Source organism: Pinus tabuliformis, chromosome 5_2 (assembly GCF_031772625.1).
Source record: "Pinus tabuliformis cultivar Carrire ecotype Pingquan chromosome 5_2, CPIR1, whole genome shotgun sequence".
In the NCBI taxonomy this organism is placed as follows: domain Eukaryota; kingdom Viridiplantae; phylum Streptophyta; class Pinopsida; order Pinales; family Pinaceae; genus Pinus; species Pinus tabuliformis.
The window spans coordinates 115,862,419-115,885,854 of NC_142306.1; the positions used below are offsets into that span (position 1 = coordinate 115,862,419).

The following is a 23,436-nucleotide window of genomic DNA, read 5'->3' on the forward strand; positions in this document are numbered from 1 at the left end:
ATACGTAGTTTTGGTCCAGACATAGTTTCTTTGATGATCTACATTTTTTTTTGTTCGCAAACCAGACGCTGGTGGTGATACTTACAATTGTTATTATTTTTTTTATTTGTCGAGTAGTGGCCTCAATGATCTGCACTGGAAGTAGTCATTGACTTACGGATTATTCAGATTTTCTATCGTTTACTAACACTTTTTTCTGTTCAGTGCATGCAGGAGAAATATATGCATTGAAAACGTTTCCTCGAAGAGTCCTGATTCTCTTGAATTTGCAGTGGACCGTAAATTTTAATTCCTGTTTTCTTCACATTCACAACAGACGGTAAGTTCTGAACTGTGAGTGGCCAAGGGCCAATTGTCGTCAACAACCTGGAAAATTCAGAGAACCTTTGAAATTTGGAGGTGGCCAGCAACCAATAAATATCTTGCCAAGGGCAACAAAATTTTGACCAGAGGTTTAGTGGCGAAGGGCCAGGATCAAGCATGGCTCTGATACCAAATGTTATGAACAAAATTCATATACGCAGCAGAATACTTCGAAGATCTGAAATACATAAATATCCATTATAGGACAAGTAGCATATTTATATAAAAATGTACAGGAAGTATGAGATGATTTCAAATGAGGGCTCGCTTATACACCTAGGCAGGTGCCTCTTCATGAATGGTCATGTCCTTAGAAACATGCATTTTTTATATTAATCACTAATTAACCATTATTATGATTGTTATTGCTATTTATATTTATATTATATTCATAACTATATATATATATATTGTAGTTTTTAGTATGGGTCATTTTCCCACCGAATGCTGATCCGGATCCAAATCTGGATCTGTATCTGTTTCTAATTCCTGCTAACTTACGTTTTTCCACTATAATCAGGATTCAGAACATACAACTAAGAAAGGTGATAATCCTGAAAATTTTCTTCTACTTTATCCTAAATCCATTTTATAAAGTTGCAACTGCCACTCCCTAATCAACTTTTCCACTCGAGAACTGCCAGATTATGCTGCCAATCAATCTGAGTTTTTCTCTATAAACAGCACATATAACTCAGAACAGTGATACTGCTGAGGATTTTCTACTCAATCCTAAATCCATTTTATAAAGATGCGACTGCCAATCCATAATCAACTTTTCCACTTGAGAACTGCCAGTTTATATACAATATGGCATATCTATGTTTCACATAATTTCTTAAAAAATGTTTTCAAAGACCATATGATCATTTTGCAAAACTAGAATTTTGATAGTGCAAAATCGAAAGCCCGTCTGCATAATGATATACTTGAGAATCTTTTTTAGGTTATACATATTACATCCATAATTTATGATTTACTTTACATCTCAGGACTCCATGCAAACTAGCAGCTTATATCCTGAACAAACCAGGCATGTACAGATTGCAACAATTTGGAACTTCATAATTGGGAGCAACAACTGAATAAAAGGGTTAAGGTCGAACCAGATGAGTATCTATGTCAAACTTATGCCTCATATGCATAATCTCCACCATAAATAGATCAATGGATTCCTCTGGCTTTTGGATACAAAGCACCTGCAAAAAGGCCATGTCATGTAAGTTCATGGAGTGAGAAAAATACATATGTATTTACTTTCAAAATACTACAAAAAATATGTAAACCTGAAATTAAACTCCGAGACAGTGTCATGACTTCAAATCACCAAAAAACAAAAATATGTAAACCAGAAATTAAACTCCGAGACAGTGTCAAGACTTCAAATCACCGAAAAACACCTTATACAAAACAAATTTCAAGGAGAGCTGCTTCATTACTTTTATCACAAATTAGGAAAAGAAAATGCTGAAAAATCATAAATAGTTCCTGGTAGTGTAAATATTGACTTAGGTTTGTCTTATTGATAACATTTATTATTAATGATGCTTGAACTGTGTGAACTGAAAGATAGAAAAGAGTGTGCCAGGCTTATGAACCACAAAGGATAAATCTGACCCTATTCTTAACCGAGAAGTTCACAAAATTCCCTACACTTGTGGCAAATCCTACATTGGCCAGACTGTTAGATAATCAAAACCAATGTTTTAAAACTTGGACTCATACTCGGAACCGGCCGAGGGTCAACTCCGACTTGGACTCCAACTCGGTATCGACTCGGACTAGTTGATTCCAATGACTCGGTTTTCGTAAAAAGTACATTAAATATTTAGTTTTAATGAAAAATCATATTTTTAAAGATTTTCATTCATGTTTCCAAACCAATGTTTTAAAACTCCGACTCCGACTTCGACTCGGCTGAGGGTCGACTCTAACTCCGACTCCGACTCGGTATCGACTCGCTCAGCTCGATTTCAATGACTCGGTCGTTGTAAAAAATACATTAAATATTTTTTTTCTATAAAAAACATAAGTTTAAACATTTTCATTCATGTTTCCAAACACACAGCATTAGAATATAGATAGAAGACAACATATGATCAAAGTAGGCTCATGAATATATCCATTATATCAAAATGGCACCCAGTGCACTGTCCAATACATACATGATGATGATATAGAGATCAAAACAAAAACACATAACCAAGGAGGCTAGAAATGGCGTTATCCTCCAAAATAGATTGTAAGTCATCAAGGAACTAATACAAGGGTGTTCCTCACTCCAAGAAAGTCCCAAAGTGCATGTGTACATCTTCAAAAGGTGCATCCTCTACCATGATGTCATCTAGGAGGGACCCTATGTCACCCTTTTCAAGCATGTGAGTGACATGGCACCCCTAAGGGTAAGCATGGGATGTTCTCTAGCTCCGAAATTTTGTGTAGGGGCTAAGAATACATAAGATCTCCAAGACCTAGAAATCGTTTGGAGAAATTCTGCCCGAATTGTGAATTACTAAAATAATTATTATTTTTAATGGGTTCCTACGTCTAAACTTAGGAAAAAAAAATATTAATGGGTATTAATAGAAATATGGTTGAGAAGATTCTAAGAGGCGAGGATCAAGTTTGTTTTAATCTTAGCCGTTGATTAGGGACTTAATCTCGGTCGTTTATTCATCAACAGGAAAAGTATAAGAGGAAACTTAAGGGTCAATTAGAGATACACCGAGTGATCAAATCAGTTCGAATTTTCTGAGCGTGGTTTGCTGAGAAAATCGAACTACTGATCTGAGTTGCAGTGAGAGGAGCAGAAGCAAAGATTTGGATAGGACACCTTGAGAGATGCCACATCTATTGCCGAGCCTAAGAGGCCGGTCAGAGAGAGTAGACCACCTGAGAGGTTTTGTAGCTATATGGCAATGGTTACCAGCAACCTTGACTCTGAGCCTTCTAGCTATGAGGAGGCAGCTAGCCAGCAGATCTGGAGAGAGGCCATGCAGGAGGAGTATTCTTCTATCATGAAGAATGATGTTTGGGAGGAGGTGCCGAGGCCTGAGGGCAAATCCGTGGTTACTTTCATATCGCTTTACAAGGTAAAGCATGTTGCAGATGGCAGCATTGAGAAATTCAAAGCGAGTTTTGTGGCTAGAGGGTTCTCCCAAGTAGAGGGAGTTGATTATGAGGAGACCTTCGCTCTCGTGGCTCGATATACTTCGATCTACTCCATTATATCGATAGCAGCAGAGATGGGTTAGAAGATCCACCAAATGGATGTGAAGACTGCATTTCTCAATGGCTTCATACAGGAGGAGGTGTACATTGAGCAGCCACAGGGCTTTGAGGTGCATGGGAAGGAGTCCCATGTGTGCAGATTGAAGAAGGCCCTTTATGGCCTGAAGCAAGCGCCCAGAGCTTGGTACTCTAGGAAAGATACATAGCTTGGTACTCCAGGAAAGATACATACTTGCAGGGGTTGGGTTTCACAAAAAGTGAGACAGATCTGAACCTTTACTTTATTGTGATACGTGAGGAGCCTCTCATTCTGGTGCTATATGTGGATGACTTGGTTATTACAGGTGCAGAGAGACTCATAGAGCACTGCAAGAGAAATCTTGCGGCGGAATTTGAGATGAAGGACATCGGCTTGATGCATTACTTTTTGGGTTTGGAGGTGTGGCAGGAGGAGGGGCATTTCTTCCTGGCGCAGGGGAAGTATATTGTAGACATCCTTGGCAAATTCCACATGGAGGATTGTAAACCCATGTCGACACCGATGATCACCAACTGGAAGAAGCTTCATGCTTCGGATTCCGAGTTGGTGGATCCCACATTGTACATGCAGCTAATTGGTTCCTTGATGTATTTGGTCAACACTAGACCAGATATTTGTTTTGCAGTCAACATGATGAGTCAGTTTATGTGTGAGCCTAGGAAGGTTCACTGGGTGGCTGCATAACACATTTTGATGTACTTGTAGGGGACAGTAGATTATGGTCTGGACTATAGGCAGGGGGATGGAGTGAGATTGGTAGGTTATACAGATTCTGATTGGGCAAGTTGTGCTTCTGATAGGAAGAGCACTTCAGGGTGTTGTTTTGGGTTGGGTTCGGTAGTAGTGTCATGGTTCAGCCGGAAGCAACAGTCAGTAGCATTGAGTTCAGCGGAAGCAGAGTATATAGCAGCCAGTTTAGCTAGTTGTGAGGCCATCTGACTTCGCAAGATGTTGTTTGGCTTATTTGGTCAGCCGTTGAGACCTTCAATGATTTACTGTGATAATCAAAGTTGCATTAAACTCACGGAAAATCCAGTATTTCATGACACGTCAAAGCATATCGGGATCAAATATCATTTCATCAGAGACTGTGTTCAGAAGGGCGCTGTGAAGCTTGAGTATATTCCCACTGATGAGCAGGTTGCAGATATTCTTACCAAAACCTTACCACGGGGCAAGCATGACTACTTCAGAGACAAGATCGGTGTGGTGAGGAACACCTTCCTCGGTAAGAGGGAGTGTTGAAATTTGGTACCGAAGGACAGGTGGTTCCCTAAGGCTTTGATCTTTGGCCTAGGGAAAAGTGTCCAAAAAGAATTTTTATCTCTCCTAAAGTGACTTTATATTTTTTATAAAGTCAAATCTAATTTAAAAGTGACTTTAAGTGATAAAGTTACTAAAGTCTAATTTTAAAGTGACTTTATTAAAGTCAATGTAAAATTAGAAAGGAAAAGTGACTTTGGAAATAAATGACTAAGTGGGTCTTTATTAAAGTGGGGTGAATTAAAAAATAGAAAGTGAGATTTAAATGAGCATTTAATCTCAGCCCTAGATCTCAATCTATTTCAACCATTGGATTTAGGGATCATCCAAAAGTCACTTAGGGTTAGATTAAAGGAGGAAAAGGAAGAAAAGGTCATTCATTCTTTCATGAGCAGATTGAGAGAAGGAGAGCAAGAGAGCAAAGGAGATTTCTGGATAGGGAGGAGAAGGAGACAGCAGCTTGGCACACATTCCAAGGCAACAGTTTAGCAAATCCGTACAGCTGAGTTAGCACACAATGAAAGGCAAATTTTGGCACGATTTTCTAGAAATCCGTACAACTGTTTGCACAGAAATCGAGGAGAAGTTTGCACAGAAATCAAGAAGCAGTTTGCTGACACATTTTCCAAGGAAATCCGTACAGCATATTGTTGTTTTTTTGCACGCAAATCGAGGTCCGTACAGCATATTTATTGCAAGCCATACAGCAGCATTTAAGGCTGAAAGTGGGCACGAAAATCGAGGAGGCCATATAGCATTTATTGCTGTCATGTTTTGTTGTTTGCTAGTATTTTCTAGTTGGCTGTGAGGCACGAAAAATGAGATAAGTTGTAAAATTTGCTTGCTGATTTTTGTTGAATATTTCTCACTGTAAAAGCATTTTTCAGAAATAAGAAAGAGCTCTCGAACTGGTTTTCCCCAAGAGTTGTAAGAGGTTTTTCCAGGGTCACATTGACCAAAAATAACTGTGTTCAAATGTGTTAAATGGCTATTTGTACCTGCTGATTTTTATTTCTGCATTTTCCAGCATTCTGTAAAATTTCCAGAATTTGTGTTTTCAGCAAAAATTTATTTTTTTAGTTGTTGAATGTATGGATATGGAAAAGGGCATTTAACTAAATGGGAGAAATAAGGTGAAATTGAAAACCGGGGTGGGAAATGAGAAATTTTTACAAGGCTAAGATCCAAGAAACCTTCTAGTTTGAAAATGAAAATTCTGTTTTGCATTGAATTTTAAATTCCAAGAAATTTCCACATAGTCTTCCATCCATTCCTTTGGGTGTTATCTTTTGAAATATTTCCATCACTAATACTACTTTAAATTCTCCTCTTTATAAAAAATAATTAGTGCAACCTAATGCTACCAAAAATAAGAAAAATGACAATGCCTCTAAAAACAGGATTAGATGAACCTCCAAACCTCAAGAGATGTCAACACTACAACACACACACACACACACACAGATACATATACACATACATAAATACATATATATATATATATATATATATATATATATATCTTAGTCCTCCATCCCTTTCTTCAGGCGTGGTTTTTTATCTCTATTTCAAATTTGTATTGGTTTTAACTTCTATTTTCCAAAAGAAACCAATGTCTATATCACTTTCCTAGAAACGCTTGAAAAACATTTCAGGGCACAATAACAATTTTAGGTGTTTTGTCCCAAAAGCATTCTGAGGTCAGAAATACTTTATTTACTTTGGCAGCAACGCGGGAAGCATTAAAAACAACCTAAAGAATAACATAATAAACCAGACACCTTTATTTTGGCATTTTAAAACCGAACTCCATCAAATATGAATAAGAAAATGAATAAGGGCACGGCCATAACAGCCCTATCCACAATAAGAACATGATGCCAGTGAGTGCTCTGTCAATGATGAGACAAGAAAATGCAAACATGAGTCCATAATGAAACTTTAAAAGGCCAATTTCTAGATCACTTTCCTGGAAAACATATCAGTTCCTAAAAACTGATTTTCAGTATTTTGTTCCAAAAACATTTTGGTGCAAGAAATGATTTATTTACAGCGGCAAAAACATATTGGGGCAAGAAATGCTTTATTTACAGTGGCAGCAAATAGGGGAAGCATTCACAACAACTTCATAGAATAACATAATAAACTAGCCACCTTTATTTTGGCATTTTAAAACCTAATTCCATCAAATATGAATAAAAAATGGACAAGGACATAGCAATAGCAGCTCTACCCACAATAATGGCAGATGCTACTGAGTTGTCCATGATGGGCCAAGTAAATACAAACACAAGCCCATAATGAGTTCCCTGTTGAAAGATTATTATATGCTATTAAAAGGTTTGTCATGCTTTTTCTCCACAGTTTCATATATCATATTTGGAAGACATGAAACAGTCAGACGTGAATTGCAATAAATCTAGTCAGATCCTGGAATTCTTCCATGGGGCAAAACCCAAACAATCTGGCCCAAAACACAAAATAACTGATTTGGTTCGATGATTCACATTATACTATAACTCCTAGACAACAAACAAACAAAAAATCTCAGATTGATCATGAAGCTAAAGCTCAACATACATTCACATGACATAAATCTCTAAGTTAATTATCATATACATGAATAAAGGGGAAGAAAGATAATAAAACCAGCCTGGCATTAAAAAACCATATCACTAAATTTTTCGTGCGATAAAAAGCACTAAAAATTCTACTTCAAGGTTTTAGAAGAATAATTACTCACCGCATTCACAACAATGTCAGTTAATTGATCTGCAAGAGATTCATAGAGCTACACAACCAACAGATGATATCAGTTAAAAATATAAACAAAATATGAATAAAGCTAAAATTGTTTTACCAGTAACTAATCCTTCCAGAAAGGCAATTAATAAACGATGTAACCCAACTAAAAATAGCAAGGTGGTTTTAAAAAATTCAACAAAATTTAAAAACAATGTATTCAACATACCTTTGTCCTAAGAGTTGTCCTTGCTACCATTTTCAACATCTCCTTGTCAGGGGCTTCCTCCATAAGAACTGAGGTTTTGAATTTCTCAAGAAAATCCAATGTAGCTCTTTTTGCAATATCAAATCCATCCACTAGCACACGTGGGTGCATTCCTGAAATTTCTCTCATAGTTGTAAGATAAATTGAATTTTATTTGAATAAGTTGCACACTAATCAACTTCAACCTTACCATAACTTATTGAGATTAACTTATGAAGGACATCACAATGCTATAGTTCAGTTGAGAGCTAGGAGAAAGTAAAATTATAATGAACTAATCCTAAAAAGAGCTTAGAGTTGATTGATACAAAAGGATGAAGGGTGCAAGCCACACCGTTCTAGTCTTAATCTAAGTGGAATACCATCTCTATGCAAAACTTATGTCAAATAGACGAACAATTATGTTAATTTTAAATAACAATGGTATGTTCTATGCTCAATTTCCAAATTAGCAATCACATTAACATGATAATAAATGCAAATGGAACATAAATAAAAAGCATAAGACAAACCAAAACAATAGGACACAAGATGTGGTGCATGCCAGGGACAAACCCCAATGTGGGGAAACCCTGTGATCAATTCTTCTTATTATTCTTCAAAAGTTCAGCAGAGAGAGAAAGTACAATATACAAAATTCACTTGCCCAAATACAGTCAAATCTGTCCAGTCAAACTGCAGTCAACAGGATGCCCTAACCAGAAAGTCGACGCTGGTCAAAACAGCAGAATTATTCCTCCAAATCCGCTCAGTCGAACCCAGTCAATTCCGCCTCCAATGATAGTCTGAATCAACCCAAAACAGTCCCAAAAAATATCAGTCAAACTCGGTCAATGCAAAGTCAAACCTGCGGTCAACACTGGTCAAACAGCTCAGAATGCCTCGATTTCTGTGCCCAGAAATGTGGCCTGCCCAAACAGAATTTCTCCAAGGAAAATTGCAGTCAAACAAGGTCAACTGCTGCCCAGTCAACGTTGGTCAACCCTTCTGCAATTCGGTCAACGCATAAAACAGAAAATTACAAACTTGTCCTTCGCACGTGTGGAGGAGAGAGGCTGCCCAGAAATCCGTACACCCAATCAGATGAGGAGAGAGAGATATGTGAGTGATCAATGATGTCCAAATGAGGTAGATGCACCTTCTATTTATATGCAACGTTGAGGATGAAAAGATGTCTTTTGGGCTCCTGAGCCTACATTAGTTTGTTGGCCAACCTTGACAATTTGTCCATAATAGAAATAAATTCATAATTCCATTTATACATGTCAGAATGAGATGATTTTTAGATCAATCCTACACCTCTCAGAAAGAGGAATCCAATAAAAATATCAGTTTCATCATATGAGCTGTCCAAGGTGGAGTTCGGCCTTAGTTGCCAATTTTAACACTCACTCTCAACTAGGGAGAACTTCGCCTGCCAAATCATCTGTCAATCTGTACCATCTCTGACATCGCTGTTATACTCTGCTTTGCTGAACCATGAAGAAATAATGAAGAAGAAATGATCGAGAGTGTGTCATACCACTCTCCACTGACCTGAAGTCAGTTTACAATGATCGAGAGTGTTTCATACCATTCTCCACTGACCCAAAGTCGGTCTCCAATGATCCCAGATCAATATCAAACCTCTTATCATAGGGAGTACGGTAGTACACGATGCGTCCATCGGTAGTACCATGGTTCCTATCCTCATTTCCCTAATCATTGGCGAGATGAGAGGTACTTCCCATGAGTCCCAGACGACATGGGTATGATGTATCGGCAGGAGAAGGTGAACCACTCATCCTGCTCATATGCCATAGGAGAAGGTGAACCACTCATCCTATGCATATCTCAATCATCATGGGGTATCACAAGGGAAGGTGAACCACTCACCCTGAACATCGCGCACCAATTGGGGAAGGTGAACCACTCACCCTATGGTCGCTCATCGCTCCAAGAAGTACCCCAAGCCCCCCGGAGCTCCCAGATCTCACTCTCCAAATCAAACGGGACCCTCATAAGAGGGTCTCTCCACGACTCCAAGTCATTCACAGAACATTAAGAATTTGACCTTCCCCGGGGGCTTTGTACGAATATTTGCGACCTGATCATTAGTCCCAATATGACACATCCTTATTGCTCCCCATTGTACCATATTCCGGATAAAGTGGTACCTGATATCAATATGCTTGGAGCAATCATGAAACACGGGATTCTCATAAAGATGAATCCCACTTTGGTTGTCGCAGAAGATCACAGTGGTATCCAACACATGTCCAAACAGCTCACTAAAGAGCTTCCTCAACCAAACAGCTTCACAGGAGGCCATACTAGCAGCAATATATTCAGCCTCAGTGGTGCTCAAAGCAACCAATTTTTGCTTCCTGCTCATCCAGGATATCGAAGCAGAACCTAGAGAGAAGCAACATCCAGATGTGCTCTTACGATCCACCACACTGCCAGCCCAGTCAGCATCAAAATAACCATGGAGCCTCACATTCCCGACAGTGTATCTCAGTCCATAGGTGATTGTGCCCCAAAGATATCTCAAAATATTCTTGGAAGCAATCCAATGTATGTGATTAGAATCGACCATAAACTGACTCAATGTGTTCACTGCAAAGCATATGTCCAGACGAGAGTTCACCAAGAACATCAAGGCCCCCATAAGTTGACGATACTCAAAAGGATTTCCCAAATCGGGCCTAGCAGCACTTCCGCATAACTTCATGAAGTTAATTTCCATCGAAGTAGTCACGGACTTGCAGTCCACCATCCCAAATCTTTCAAGTAGCTACACGACATATTTTCCTTGAGAAAGGAAAATATCACCTGGCTTTTGCCAGACCTCCAACCCTAGTAAATAATACATCAGTCCTAGGTCCTTCATTTCAAACTCGGAAGCCAGCTCCTTACATTGATAAATGAGAGGGTCTGCACCTATCAAAAAGAGATCGTCCACATAAAGTACCAAGATGAGAGGTCTATCATTCTCAACCTTAAAGTAAAGGTTCAGATCAACTTCACTTCTTGTAAAACCCAACTTCATTAGATAGTTGTCGATCCTCTCATACCAAGCCTGGGGTGCTTGCTTCAACCCATAGAGGGCTTTCTTCAACCTGCATAAATGTCTGATGCTCTTGAACTTTGAATACCTCGGGTTGTTCTACATAGACTTCTTCCTTAATTGAACCATGCAAGAAGGTGATTTTGACATCCATCTGGTGTAGGTTCCATCCTTGCGAGGAAGCACGGGCTATAATCGCACGGATGGTGGTATATCGGACAACTGGAGCAAATATCTCATCGTAATCCACACCTTCCTTTTGAGAGAATCCTCGAGCAACAAACCTGACCTTGAACTTTTCAGCGCTTCCATCAGCTCCATGCTTGATCTTGTAGATCCATTTCAAGGTGACAATGGAATTGTCCTTGGGTCTAGGGACCACATCCCAGACATCATTCTTCATAATCGACTCACACTCTTCGTTCATAGCATCCTCCCAAACTTGGTGCTTCACAGCATCTTTGAATGTGCGAGGATCAGATTGAACAATGCTGCTCATTGCATCTAGGCACACCCTTGGTACCTATTCGACTTCTTACTTTCATGAAAAGTTTCCCTTGGAGCAATATGATTCTCGGCATCTTTGAGAGTTTCCCTAAGCCATGAGGGTCTCCTTTTTTTGGAGGAGGGCTCATGGGGAAGTGGATCAATGGGATCCATTGGTCCTTCAACATCGAGCATCGACTCATCCTGCGATTCTCCCTGCTTTCCTGAATATGCTTCTTTGTCCTTCCTTGGAATAGGAAGGTTACTAATCTTCCCAAGGGCAACATCTTCATCGAAGGTGACATCATGACTTATCTCCACTTCTCTTTGACCAGACACAGATTTTATATGCCTTTGAAGTTTCACAATAGCCCACAAATGTTCCTTTCTTCCCAGATGCATCCAATTTGCTTCTCTTTTCTTTCGGCACATGAAAATATACGGGGCTACCAAAAATTCTAAAGTGAGAAACATAAAGTTTCTTACTAGAGAAAACTTCTTCAGGAGTTTTGGAGTCCAACACTTGATGAGGGCATCTATTTTGAACATACACAGTAGTGTTGGCAGCTTCCCCCCATAAGAACTTCGGAAGGCTTTGATCATGAAGCATGGCACAAGTGGCTTCTATAATATAACAGTTTTTCCTTTTAGCAACACCATTTTGCTCAGTAGTATATGCGGTAGTAGTCTCCCTCTTAATGCCAGCTTCCCTACAATAGTCATTGAACTCATTTGATTCATATTCGGTTCCATTATTGATCCTTGATATTTTGATCTTCCCTGTTTGATTTCCGACCAAGGTTTTGAAAGAACGAAACCATGTGAGCACTTCATCCTTCTTCAAAAAATAAAGCCAAGTTTTGCGAGAGAAATCATCCACAAAGATAGCATAATATAAATAACCTCCCAAAGATGTCATAGGCAACATACCAGATAGATCAGAATGAACCAATTGCAGAAATGTAAGTAGTCTTGCTATCACTTGAGGGAAATGGTCCCCTTGTATGTTTTCCTTCAACACATCCCTGACAAACACCTTCATGTTCTACTTTAAATTCGGGCATACCTATCACTATCTTCCTCATATCGGTTAGAGCCTTATAATGTAGGTGAGAAAACCTCCAATGCCATAATTCGGATTGAAGAGATGTGTTGCATGACATAGCTCCTAATGGGATTCTTTCAACTTGATATAGGCTATCAACCATGAATCCAAGAGTAAATGCTTCTTTGAAATTCCTTTTCCAAACACGTACCTTTCCATCGATGAATGCCACCTTGAATCCTTTATCTTCCATCGTGGAGATAGATATCAGGTTCTTCATTAGATCAGGTACATATAGTACTTTTTGTAGATGAATGGTGTTACCTTGATTCAATTGAAGAGAAACATTCCCAACTCCCTTCACGAGATAGGTGGCATTGTCTCCAAGAATGATTTCCAAATTTGTATCATTTTCTATCAGATTTGAAAGAGCTTCCTTATACCCAGTAAAGTGCCTTGAGGCACTACTATCAATCAACCAATTTCCCAAGGTATCCGGTGGAGAGGCAGTAGAGAGGGCATATATACGATAACATTATTTTTGCTTGTTATCTACAACATTAGATTCATCATACCTGGAGTTTCTTGATCTTTTGGGAGGTCGACCATTTCCATGTTGAGTAGCAGGAGCGTTCCTTTTTCCTTTGTTGTTGAATTTTCCATTCCTTTGATTGTTGTTGCCCCTGAAATTGTTGTGGTTCTTGTTGTCATCATCCCAATGAGTATCCCTTCTATTAAGACACTCCCTAGCATACTCACCAAACCTGTTACAAATGAAGCATATTCCCTTCCTTCCATCTTTGAATCTTGGTCTTCCGACATTGCTTCTTTGAACCTGCATTGTTATTTTTTTTAGCATGAGCGGAGAATGCAGTAGGTTCATTCCTATTTGAAGGCATGTCTCTCTCCATCATCATCCTTGTTTCTTCTTGAGTACATCTAGTCAACAATTCATCAAAATCTAGAATCTTGTCATTGTTGAGGATAGTGGTGTTGAACACATGCCATTCACAAGGGAGACCACCAAGGGCAATGAGAGTGAGCTCCCTATCAGCAATAACTTCTCCAATTGAAAGATCATTTTTTATCTCGGTAATCCTCATGAAGTAGGATTGGATATCTTCACCTCTTCCCTTCTTTATGTCCTTTGGACTTGGATTGCATTGCTAACTTTGAACATGCCAACCAACCTGTCATAAATCTCCTTAGAATCAGAGATGTATGCAACCAAATGTCTGTTAATAGAATCCCTAATGATCTTCTTTGCTTTGACTTTACCTTTCTTGTACTTTGTCTTAGCAGCAGCCGATGCATTTGAAGGAGGTTCAGTAATCTTTCCCTGCACATAGTCCATAACATCCTACTCTTCCAAAGTCAAATCAAGAGACATCTTCCATGCATGATAATCAGACTTATCATTGAGCTTGTCATCAAGTTTGAAGTAAGATGCGAAGGCCATTGTGTCTTGTCCTTGTCCAACAAGTCTCAGTGATTGTTCTTTTCACTCTTGCTTGGGCTTTGTCTTCATCTCAACTCTGATACCATGTTAATTTTAGATAACAATGGTATGTTCTATGCTTAAGAGCAATTTACTTCAATTTTTCTTATTAGCCCAATATAAAATTTCCAGATTAGCAATCACATTAACATGATAGTAAATGCAGATAGAACATAAATAAAAAGCAGAAGACAAACCAAGACAAGAGGACACAAGAAGTGGTGCATGCCAAGGACAAACCGCAATGTGGGGAAACCCTTTGATCAATTCTTCTTATTATTCTTCAAAAGTTCAGCAGAGAGAGAGAGTACAATATACAAAATTCACTTGCCCAAATAAAGTCAAATTTGTCCAATCAAACTGCAGTCAACAGGATGCCCCAACCAAAAATTCAACCATGGTCAAAACAGCAGAATTATTCCTCTAAATCTGCTAGGTCAAACCCAGTCAATTCGGCCTCCAAGAATACTCTGAATCAACCCAAAACAGTCCCGAAAATATCAATCAAACTCGGTCAATGCAAAGTCAAACATGCAGTCAAATAGCTCAGAATGCCTCCATTTTTGTGCCCAGAAATGCAGCCTGCCCAAACAAAATTTCTCCAAGGAAAATTGCAGTCAAACAAGGTCAATTGTTGCCCAATCAACGCTAGACAACCCTTCTACAATTCTGTCAACGCATATAACAGAAAATTACAAACTTGTCCTTCACTTGTGTGGAGGAGAAAGGCTGCCCAAAAATCGTACACCCAATCAGATGAGGAGAGAGAGAGATATGTGAGTGACCAATGATGTCCAAATGAGGTAGATGCACCTTCTATTATATGCAACGTTGAGGATGAAAAGACGTGTCTTTTGGGCTTCTGAGCCTACATCAGTTTGTCCGCCGACCTTGACAATTTGTCCATAATAGAAATAAATTCATAATTCTATTTATACATGTCAAAATGAAATGATCTTTAGATTAATCCTACACCTCTCGGAAAGAGAAATCCAACAAAAATATCAACTTCATCATATGAGTTGTCCAAGGTGGAGTTTGGCCCTAGTTGCCAATTTTAACAAATTATCTATTGATAAAACAAAGCTTTTCCACAAATTCCTCCAAATAACCCAACAACTGAGTATTCCCAACAGCATAGTGGAGCTTTTATATATTAGGATCAACGTAGTATTAAATAAATGTGCATACACAAGAGTATAATTACTCAAGGACAAGAGAAAAACATAAAGATAACTTGATATTATTAAGGATGGGTTATAACTTATATTTCAATAGCTGAGTATGAGAGAAACAATGTCATGTACCTCTACAACTATGACACTGCCTCATTACATTAAGACAATACTTGAACTAAATCTAGCTTAATATTATTATAGCATGTTACTTTATTAACTTAAATCACTTAACACTATTAAACACCTAAATCTAAAGTGTTAAACTATATTAATATATCAATACATCACCATATGACCATTATACTAAGCAAACACTACCAAGTAGTAGTAAGATTAAATGGCAATGCTTTTGAACGCTTGAGGCCTATAAATAGTCACAATATCACAACATTTACACATATTACACCTCCCTCTCGGATACCTAACCTTCCGAAAATTAGTCTCAGTATAAGGCTCCTTCGCAAACATTGCCTTTAAAACACCAGCAAAAAGCATTGCAATCATATGCTCACAAACATGTCCAATCAAGTTTATCTCCAAATGAAACCAATTTGGAGATGACATTCAAATAATAAGCATCATCAACAAGGATAAATGGTCATCAGTTTACCAATAACAAGCAAAGGGAGGCAATTTAAAAACACCAGTACTAGTAAACAATCTAATATCAAGCAATGCTCTATGTGTAACCTATATGGAAGATCAAATTCAAGCACCAAGGATTCTTAGGATGACTCAAGAATTTTGCCTCTAGTAAATAGCGTTTTCAATCATTAATGTCGAATTCTAGCATGGTTGTGTAAAATTTCAATGCCCGTACCTAAATAAGCAAATGGACGCACTCACAAGCATTCATTGTTACTTGTTATTTTGAGTAATTGGGTTGAACCTAATGGTAACATCATGCTTGCCAAGCCAATAACCCAAGTTCCATTCACTATAGCCATGAAAGTAACTAGTTTTATGTGCATTGGTCTCTCCTTCCAAAAATTCCAGCAAATCCCATCAAGATCACTACTTCCCAATAAACATAGGTAGTTAATTGCCTCGTGAACTAGCAAAACAAAGAAGTTCTTCCTCTTGTATCATTATATTAGACCTAATGTCAACGTCATGGTAACATCATGCTTGACAAGCCAATGACCTAGGTTCCATTCACTATAGGCATGAAAGAAGCTAGTCTTATGCAAAATGGTCTAGTCTTCCAAAATTGTTCACAAAAATATTTAAGATCCTTTAAGGTGCATATGATGGAAATATGTCACACTTGCCCTGCTAGTTACCCAAATTCTATACCCTATAGATGCATGAGAGAAAGTTTACTAATATCTTTCAAAGGTACACATACCTAGATCCAGGGTACACAAATTGGTTATCAACACACTTTCCCTATACCAAGTACCAATAAGGGAACATACCCTATCATACACCACATTAAAAGGTATAATCCCTGAGGTAATCTCGCATCACTTCAACCTCTATATTGTCATGCTGAGGCTTTTCGGCCTTCTGAGGCTTTGATAGAGGTTTAGTACTTAAGGCTTCGGCCCTCCTGCAACAATCAACATAATCTTGGCTACAAACTTCAAATTGCTCTTAAACTTTGATGGCGTGTCATGAACTTCAATTTAGCATATATAAAAAGGTCTCTTATTTTCTATGTTTTCTGCTCTACCACAGAAAATAAAACAAGAAGCAAACCTAAGGCCTTTCAACCTCGTACAAACAGACAACTTGTGCTTCACAACTTCTCTCCAACGTCTGACCTCAAGTACTTTGTCTTCCTTAAAGTTTCTTTGGCTGCTTTTTATCCTCGCTCTAATACCATGTTGATTTTGCATAGATCTTCTAGCTGGTAATTACTTCAAATGCTTTCTTACGTTAATTTTTCTTATGTTCACATTCATCATAAAGCAATTACATACAAGAACTCAACAGTAAAAACAATAAATAAAAGTAGGATCATAAAGAGACAGCCAATCAAGAGACACAAGAATTTTACCTTGGGAAAACCCACATGGGGGAAAAGTCCAACAACCTTTTTCTTAGAGAAATCATTAAGTTCAACAGAGATACATCTAATTCTGTCATGTCCCTTCCCAAATGAATTTGTAACAGGTTTTTGTCTCTCCCCAATTTTGTACAAATTTTTGTTAAGTAAAGGACCTAAGCAATTTTGACTTGGGACTTAAGAGAAATGAAGGTTGGATTAATTTGCTAGTGGAAAGTGGGGGCCACCTACGTGGGAAAACGCATTGGGCAATTCGAATTGCCTTGGAGGGAAATCGTATCATCATTTGCTCACCTGCGTTTGGTCACGCTTGTCCTTAGAGACAAACCCAGGTGCACCATTCCATTCACTGTTGTATTTGTCCATGATGATTTAATAAAATGGCTAAGAAGTTCTCTATTTCCAACGTTTTCATGGGTGTATGGTGATTGCTTCTCTTTTCTGATTGTTGGTTTGTCTCTATGTTGCAGGAAACGGGGGGGGGGCGTTTCCGACTGGAAAGTGGGACGAGATGCGGAAACGCGTTTGGTATGGCCAGGAAACGCGTTTCCGGCCGTACTGCCACATTTCCCGAAACAGAAACGCGTTTCCCGGCCGTACAACCTGCGTTTCCCAATTGAATTGTGTTTTTTTTTAATTTTTTTTTTTTTCAAATTTGTTTTTTAATTTTCTAGATGTGTGTCTAAAGTTATAAAAGTGAATTTTTGCCCTAGTGTTGATATGCAGTTCATGGTAATGTTAAATTCTTAAAGTAAAAGTGATATTCTCCTTTATTTTTCATTTTCATCCTTTTACTTGAATTTTTAACATTACCATGAAATGACTCAGGATGTTTGAGAGTGGTTTCGCCCTCATTGGATTTTATATGGAGAAAGTAGAATTTTAGATCTCACTCAAAATCCAGCAGACTTATTTGTTTTTCAGGATTTCAGGATTGGGGGGATTGCAATGTTTCCATTGGATTTTATCATGTACTAGGGTATGCAACTTGTATTTAATCAAGAGAACCAAGCCCTCTATGCAGGGGAAACTCCCAATAATCAAGATCATGTAGGGTACTAGGGTATGAAACGTGTATTTAATCAAGAGCACTAAGGTCGTTCGACTATGTAGGAGGAGACTCCCAATACAACAGTGGTCCTTCTAAAGAATGGGATGTGGATGCAGAAAATCCTGATTTGGATCTCTCTCTTGCAGCCTTATAGTCTTTATTGTACTTGCAGCCTCATATATTAATATAAATAAAGGCTGATTTTGAGATTTGGATATCTAATAAAGGTTGCTTTTGGAAATTTTGATATTTTTATTTTCATTATGTGATCATTCATGAGTAAATGTGATGTAAATTAAATATTAATGTTTAAGTGTAATAAATTATAATGTATCATTTATGTTTTATGATTGCACACACACACACATATATATATATATATATATATATATATATATATATTTAAATATTTTCTATATATATATATATATATATATATATAGAGAGAGAGAGAGAGAGAGATATATATATATTAGCGTTTCCCCGTTTCCAAAATTTGGGGAGGTCGCATTTCGTATCGCTTCCCATTTCGGAAACTCATACCCGTTTCCCCGTTTCGTGCAACTTAGGTTTGTCTGCTTCCTTTGTTTATCACTGAATTTCCTAGTTAGGAACATTACAAATTCTTCAAGTCAAACTGACTAGCAACATAGCCCTAGTCACAACTGGTCAAACTATCCTTAATAGCCTCAGCAATTTAGTCTTCTTGTACCTCAAAAATTTCGGCCTTCTTTAGATTTCGTCCTTACATTTAACATCAAAATTCGTCCTTGTATTTTCCTTAGATAATGCCTCAGAACTTCATCTTCTTGTGATCTTAAATAAGCCTCAAATGATCTGAAAATGGATGCCAAAATTTGAGAGAATGAACACCAATATATAGATGTTAAAAGGGCCAAATGGGTGTGTCCCTTCAAGTTGGGCTTACTTGACACTGGGAGGGTTGACTTGATCATTTTGGATCCAAAATTCAAATTTCAAAAATTATGAATTCTTTCTTTTGAAGCCGACATGAAGAACATGTCTTATATAACTCAAGGGCCAAAATATTAATTATGAAGACCAACCATAGCTACAAAATTCAACACTTATAGAGTTCCTCTAACACCTATTATACCCTATGAACAAATTACCACATGCCTTGTGATCTCCTTTAGCCATTATGAATCACCATACATAGACACTACGTAGCCAACTATAAAATGACTACTTACAAGTTACAGGGTACTCATCCCTCATATCATAATCGCAACCAATAAAATGATTCATATGCACTAAATGAATCATATTTACATGAACACTAGGTGAAAATATATAAACATTATGTCAATATCTCATACCTCATATGACTAGGTTGTTAGAATTCGAGTGAAAATATGAATTATTTTAACATGATAATTACTTGTGAGCATTATTTTGATTCTTCTTATTAGTTTGTTTGTTAATCTTCTTCATCAAGCAATTATTAACAGATATAAGACATTATAGATCTTTGAACACAAGGAACAAGAGACACAAGAAATTAAGCTCCAAACCAAGGCAAAACCCCCACCATGGGGGAAAACCCATCAATCCTTTCGTTATAGAATCCAGATAAATCCAAGTCAAATACATTTGTTTCAGTAACTAGCTTCTTGCATTACCAAGTTAGGCCTCCACTAAACAACATTTGCCTTCATAATTATGTCCATAGGTCTGTCCATTAAATCCTTCATAGATTACCACATGAGCTTACATACTATCACCAAAGATGCACCACAAAAAGGCCCGAAGTTAATCACAAGTCCACACCACCGTGAGTCTGAATATCTTCACAGAGAACCCGAAATCTTCCAGGTGAGGGTTATCCGAGTTTCATAGAGAAGCACAGAGGAAAGCACCTGAAATCCTTCTTTCCATAGATATTTGTACTTGCTACAGAAGATCCACGAACTGTTCACCAAATGAGGGTGCACGCTTGCCAATATATAGTAGTTTTCATGTCCAAAAAGGAATGCATCCTGTGGTTGAGTTGACCTGTCTCCTAGGAGGGCTGACTTGGCAAGTTGGAAGACAAAATATCAATTATAAAATCATTTTTTTCTTTTCATTCATGTGTCCAAACAGAACATATAAAAAATCAATTTCTTTTTACAAAATAAATGTCTTCTTCAATCAATTATGAAGACCGAAACTAGTTACAATTTCCAACACTCCCTCTTAACTAGGGAGGTATTCATAATTATTCACACTGATATTCTCATCTATAAGCAAGGATTCAAATTGACAAGCATCAATGATTATAGCATCATCATAGCCAGCATTGTCACACTACCAAGGCCTTGACAAGTACACTCAACCTCTCCACAAGATCAAAGCACAATGTTGGGAGGCATTCCATGGGACACCATACCACCTCCACGAGGTACATACTCCACTAAGGATTCTTGGAGTATGTCCTCCACCGAAGCATTTTCCTCAAGGAAATGTCTATACACCGGACCACTCTTTATTCAAGTCCATGTACTTGACTTAGGATCTCCATCCTAATCCATCACAGTACATGACTCAAGAATGTTTGCCCAAGATGCTTTTACAATCCACAATTCTCCTTATCGATGTCCATGTACTTAACTTGGGATATTAATCCTAATCCATCACAGTACCTTAAGAAACCAGACATGATCCTCAAGGGACATGTAATGTTCCAAACTTAAATAAATAGTGATATGCAAAGCAAAAAAGATTTACAACACAAAAATTTTAAACAATGAGCAAATGCTCATAAAAACTCTGGAATTAAGAACCTGCTAAGCCATTTTATTAATCAAAGGAGCAAGTACAATAGTACAGAGGAATGCACCTAGGCTTGCCTCAATGGCAAGCATGACAGAACCCAGGTGATAATACAATGATCTCAAATGTTGGAAAAGACTGCTCCTCAATGCTCTGCGCTGCCCAAAAAACTTCATTGTTGCCTAGAAAGGGACTACAAGAAACTCCTCCTCCGGTGCTCAGAAAATGATGAAACGTCAGCCAGAAACTCCTTAGCAAAAACCCAGAAATGGTTTGGCCCCATTTGGATTTCCCAAAGTCGACCCCATTTGGCTTAGACTTCTGAAATTCAACCCCCTTGAAGCCCAACCTCAGCTGCAACTGCAAAACTTAGCCTGCCGGAAATTGCTTGTAAATCCTCCCGGAAATGCCCCCAAAGTGTTGGGCTGGCCCTTGCTATCCAATCCCTGACTTCCCAAGTGAGATCTTGGCCTAAGACACCTACTCATAAGCTCCACGAAAAACTGTTGAGTGGCCTCTGCGCTGTCCCCTAGCCCAGCAATTCAAATTGTTGGAATACTAGCTTTGTTCGCTGTAAAACTCAGCAAGAATGTTAGTCTATTGGTGCTATCTCAGCTCTCTAACTCTCCAGCAAACAATCTGATCTCTATTGGCCTCTATCTCCCTATGTGTATTCTCTGGTTGCCCAGAAATACGCACTCCCTGCTCTGCGCTAGTGGGTGGTGCTATGTCACTACCCCGAAACTCCTGAAATCCTTGTAGAACTCCCTCTCTAGGGTAGGCACGAATGGTCCCCCGAAGTAGAGGTTGAATCTCCCACTTGAGAAATTTGTGGCTAAACAACCGATTGACTCAGCTAAACAGCAAAGTGAACAGACAAGTGATTTTGTTTGCAAGATCTATGAATGAATCCCAAAACGAGAGTTGCTCCCTCCTTATAACTCCTTGGGCCTCCCTTGCCTCATGTGGGCCCCTCCATCCACCTATTCAACTTTCCCTCCAAGCTATTCGAATGGGCCAATTCAAATACCCATGTGGGTGGCCCTTGCATTCCACTAGCAACCAAATTAAGTCGAATTACCTCCTAAGTCCCTACGTCGAAAATGATGGGTTCTCTTCCTTAGCCAAAATTGTTCAAAATTGTATAGCAACACCCTGTTACAAATGTGTTTGAGAAGGGACATGACAATCCTCCCCTCCCAAATGTTGCTTGCCCTCAAGCAACCTCAAAGTTGGGTGCTCCAATATGTGATCACCCTCCCAAGTGGCATCCTCATCCGGCAAGTTCTTCCAACGCTCCAAAAATCGTTTGCCCTCAAGCAATGCTTGAACGAGCATTCTCTCTAACTGTTGCTCCCCACTGTCACTGCAACATGTGCCAGGGTCCCAGATGTCCCACTGAATCATCCCTAACCTCCGCACTATCCTGATATGAAAGAATACTTCAATACCAGGATCCCATGCCATCCTATCCAACATGAAACTCCCCTCGCTCCACTCACTATCCTGCCCGGTGCAAGTACCAGAAGTCCCTTGCTCCATCAATGACTCACTAAAGACCAATGGAAGATCTGTATGATCTCCCCCTGCAATAGCTAGCGCATCCCTAAAGATTATTGAGTTGTGAAGAGTTGCGACGCCCCAATTCCCTGCTAGTCCTAGAGTGGTGCCACCATGCTGACGTTGCGCTACTCTGACTATGTCATACTCCCCATCATGCACAGACAGTATCCTCCTCTCCTGGAACTCGATGGTGGAATACTGAAAGAGGCGAGACACATCCTGCCTAGGCATCTCCATGGCACCAAGGCCTACCCATCCAAATCTAACTCTGAACCTGTGCAGCAATAGAGAATGTCTGCCTCCCCATATGATGAAACCCTTTGTGAACCCCCATGTGTCATCCCAAGAGCAAACTATATCACTCTCTGCCACGACTCCGCTCATCACGAGTGATCTATTGATCAACTGAATCCCTGCATCCCATAGGCAAACCTGCTGCGGCATAGCCCTGACAACCGATGGAATCCCTTTGGCCCTCATCTCTAGTCCCTGCATGCCACCCATATATAGGCTCCATACATCATGAACTAATTTGAGGGATGCTAAATTGTTCGGTGTCTGCCACTATGTAGTACTGATGACCACTGGAAACCACGTTTGCCAAATAGCTACCCCCTGAATGCAACCAATAGATGGGTATCTGATACACACAATTGACTCGGTGTATGTGGATCCATCCTGCTCCTACAAACCATCTCCACTAGTTTGGCTACCCACCTCGTGGAGAATGTGTCGATACAATGTCGAGAACCCAGATACATACTGGACAACTATCTTAGTCATACACAGTATCCTCTGCTCATGCATGGTCCAGACATGCACTGTGGAAAGAGAGAAACATGTCTCCCCTCTGACCGACTCCCCAGGCATAAG

General features: G+C 38.9%; 1 protein-coding gene across 1 annotated transcript in view; it reads right to left on the bottom strand.

Moving 5' to 3' along the window:
- The window catches only part of LOC149157766 (T-complex protein 1 subunit zeta 1), a 156,098-nt gene that overhangs the window by 105,829 nt on the left and 26,833 nt on the right, over positions 1-23,436 (bottom strand). The window contains exons 4-6 of the mRNA XM_089435995.1: positions 7,869-8,020; positions 7,641-7,688; positions 1,470-1,562 (exon numbers count right to left, since the gene is read on the bottom strand). Coding sequence (XP_089292121.1) covers positions 1,470-1,562; positions 7,641-7,688; positions 7,869-8,020 — 293 coding nt within the window. The remainder of the gene's footprint in view (positions 1-1,469; positions 1,563-7,640; positions 7,689-7,868; positions 8,021-23,436) is intronic.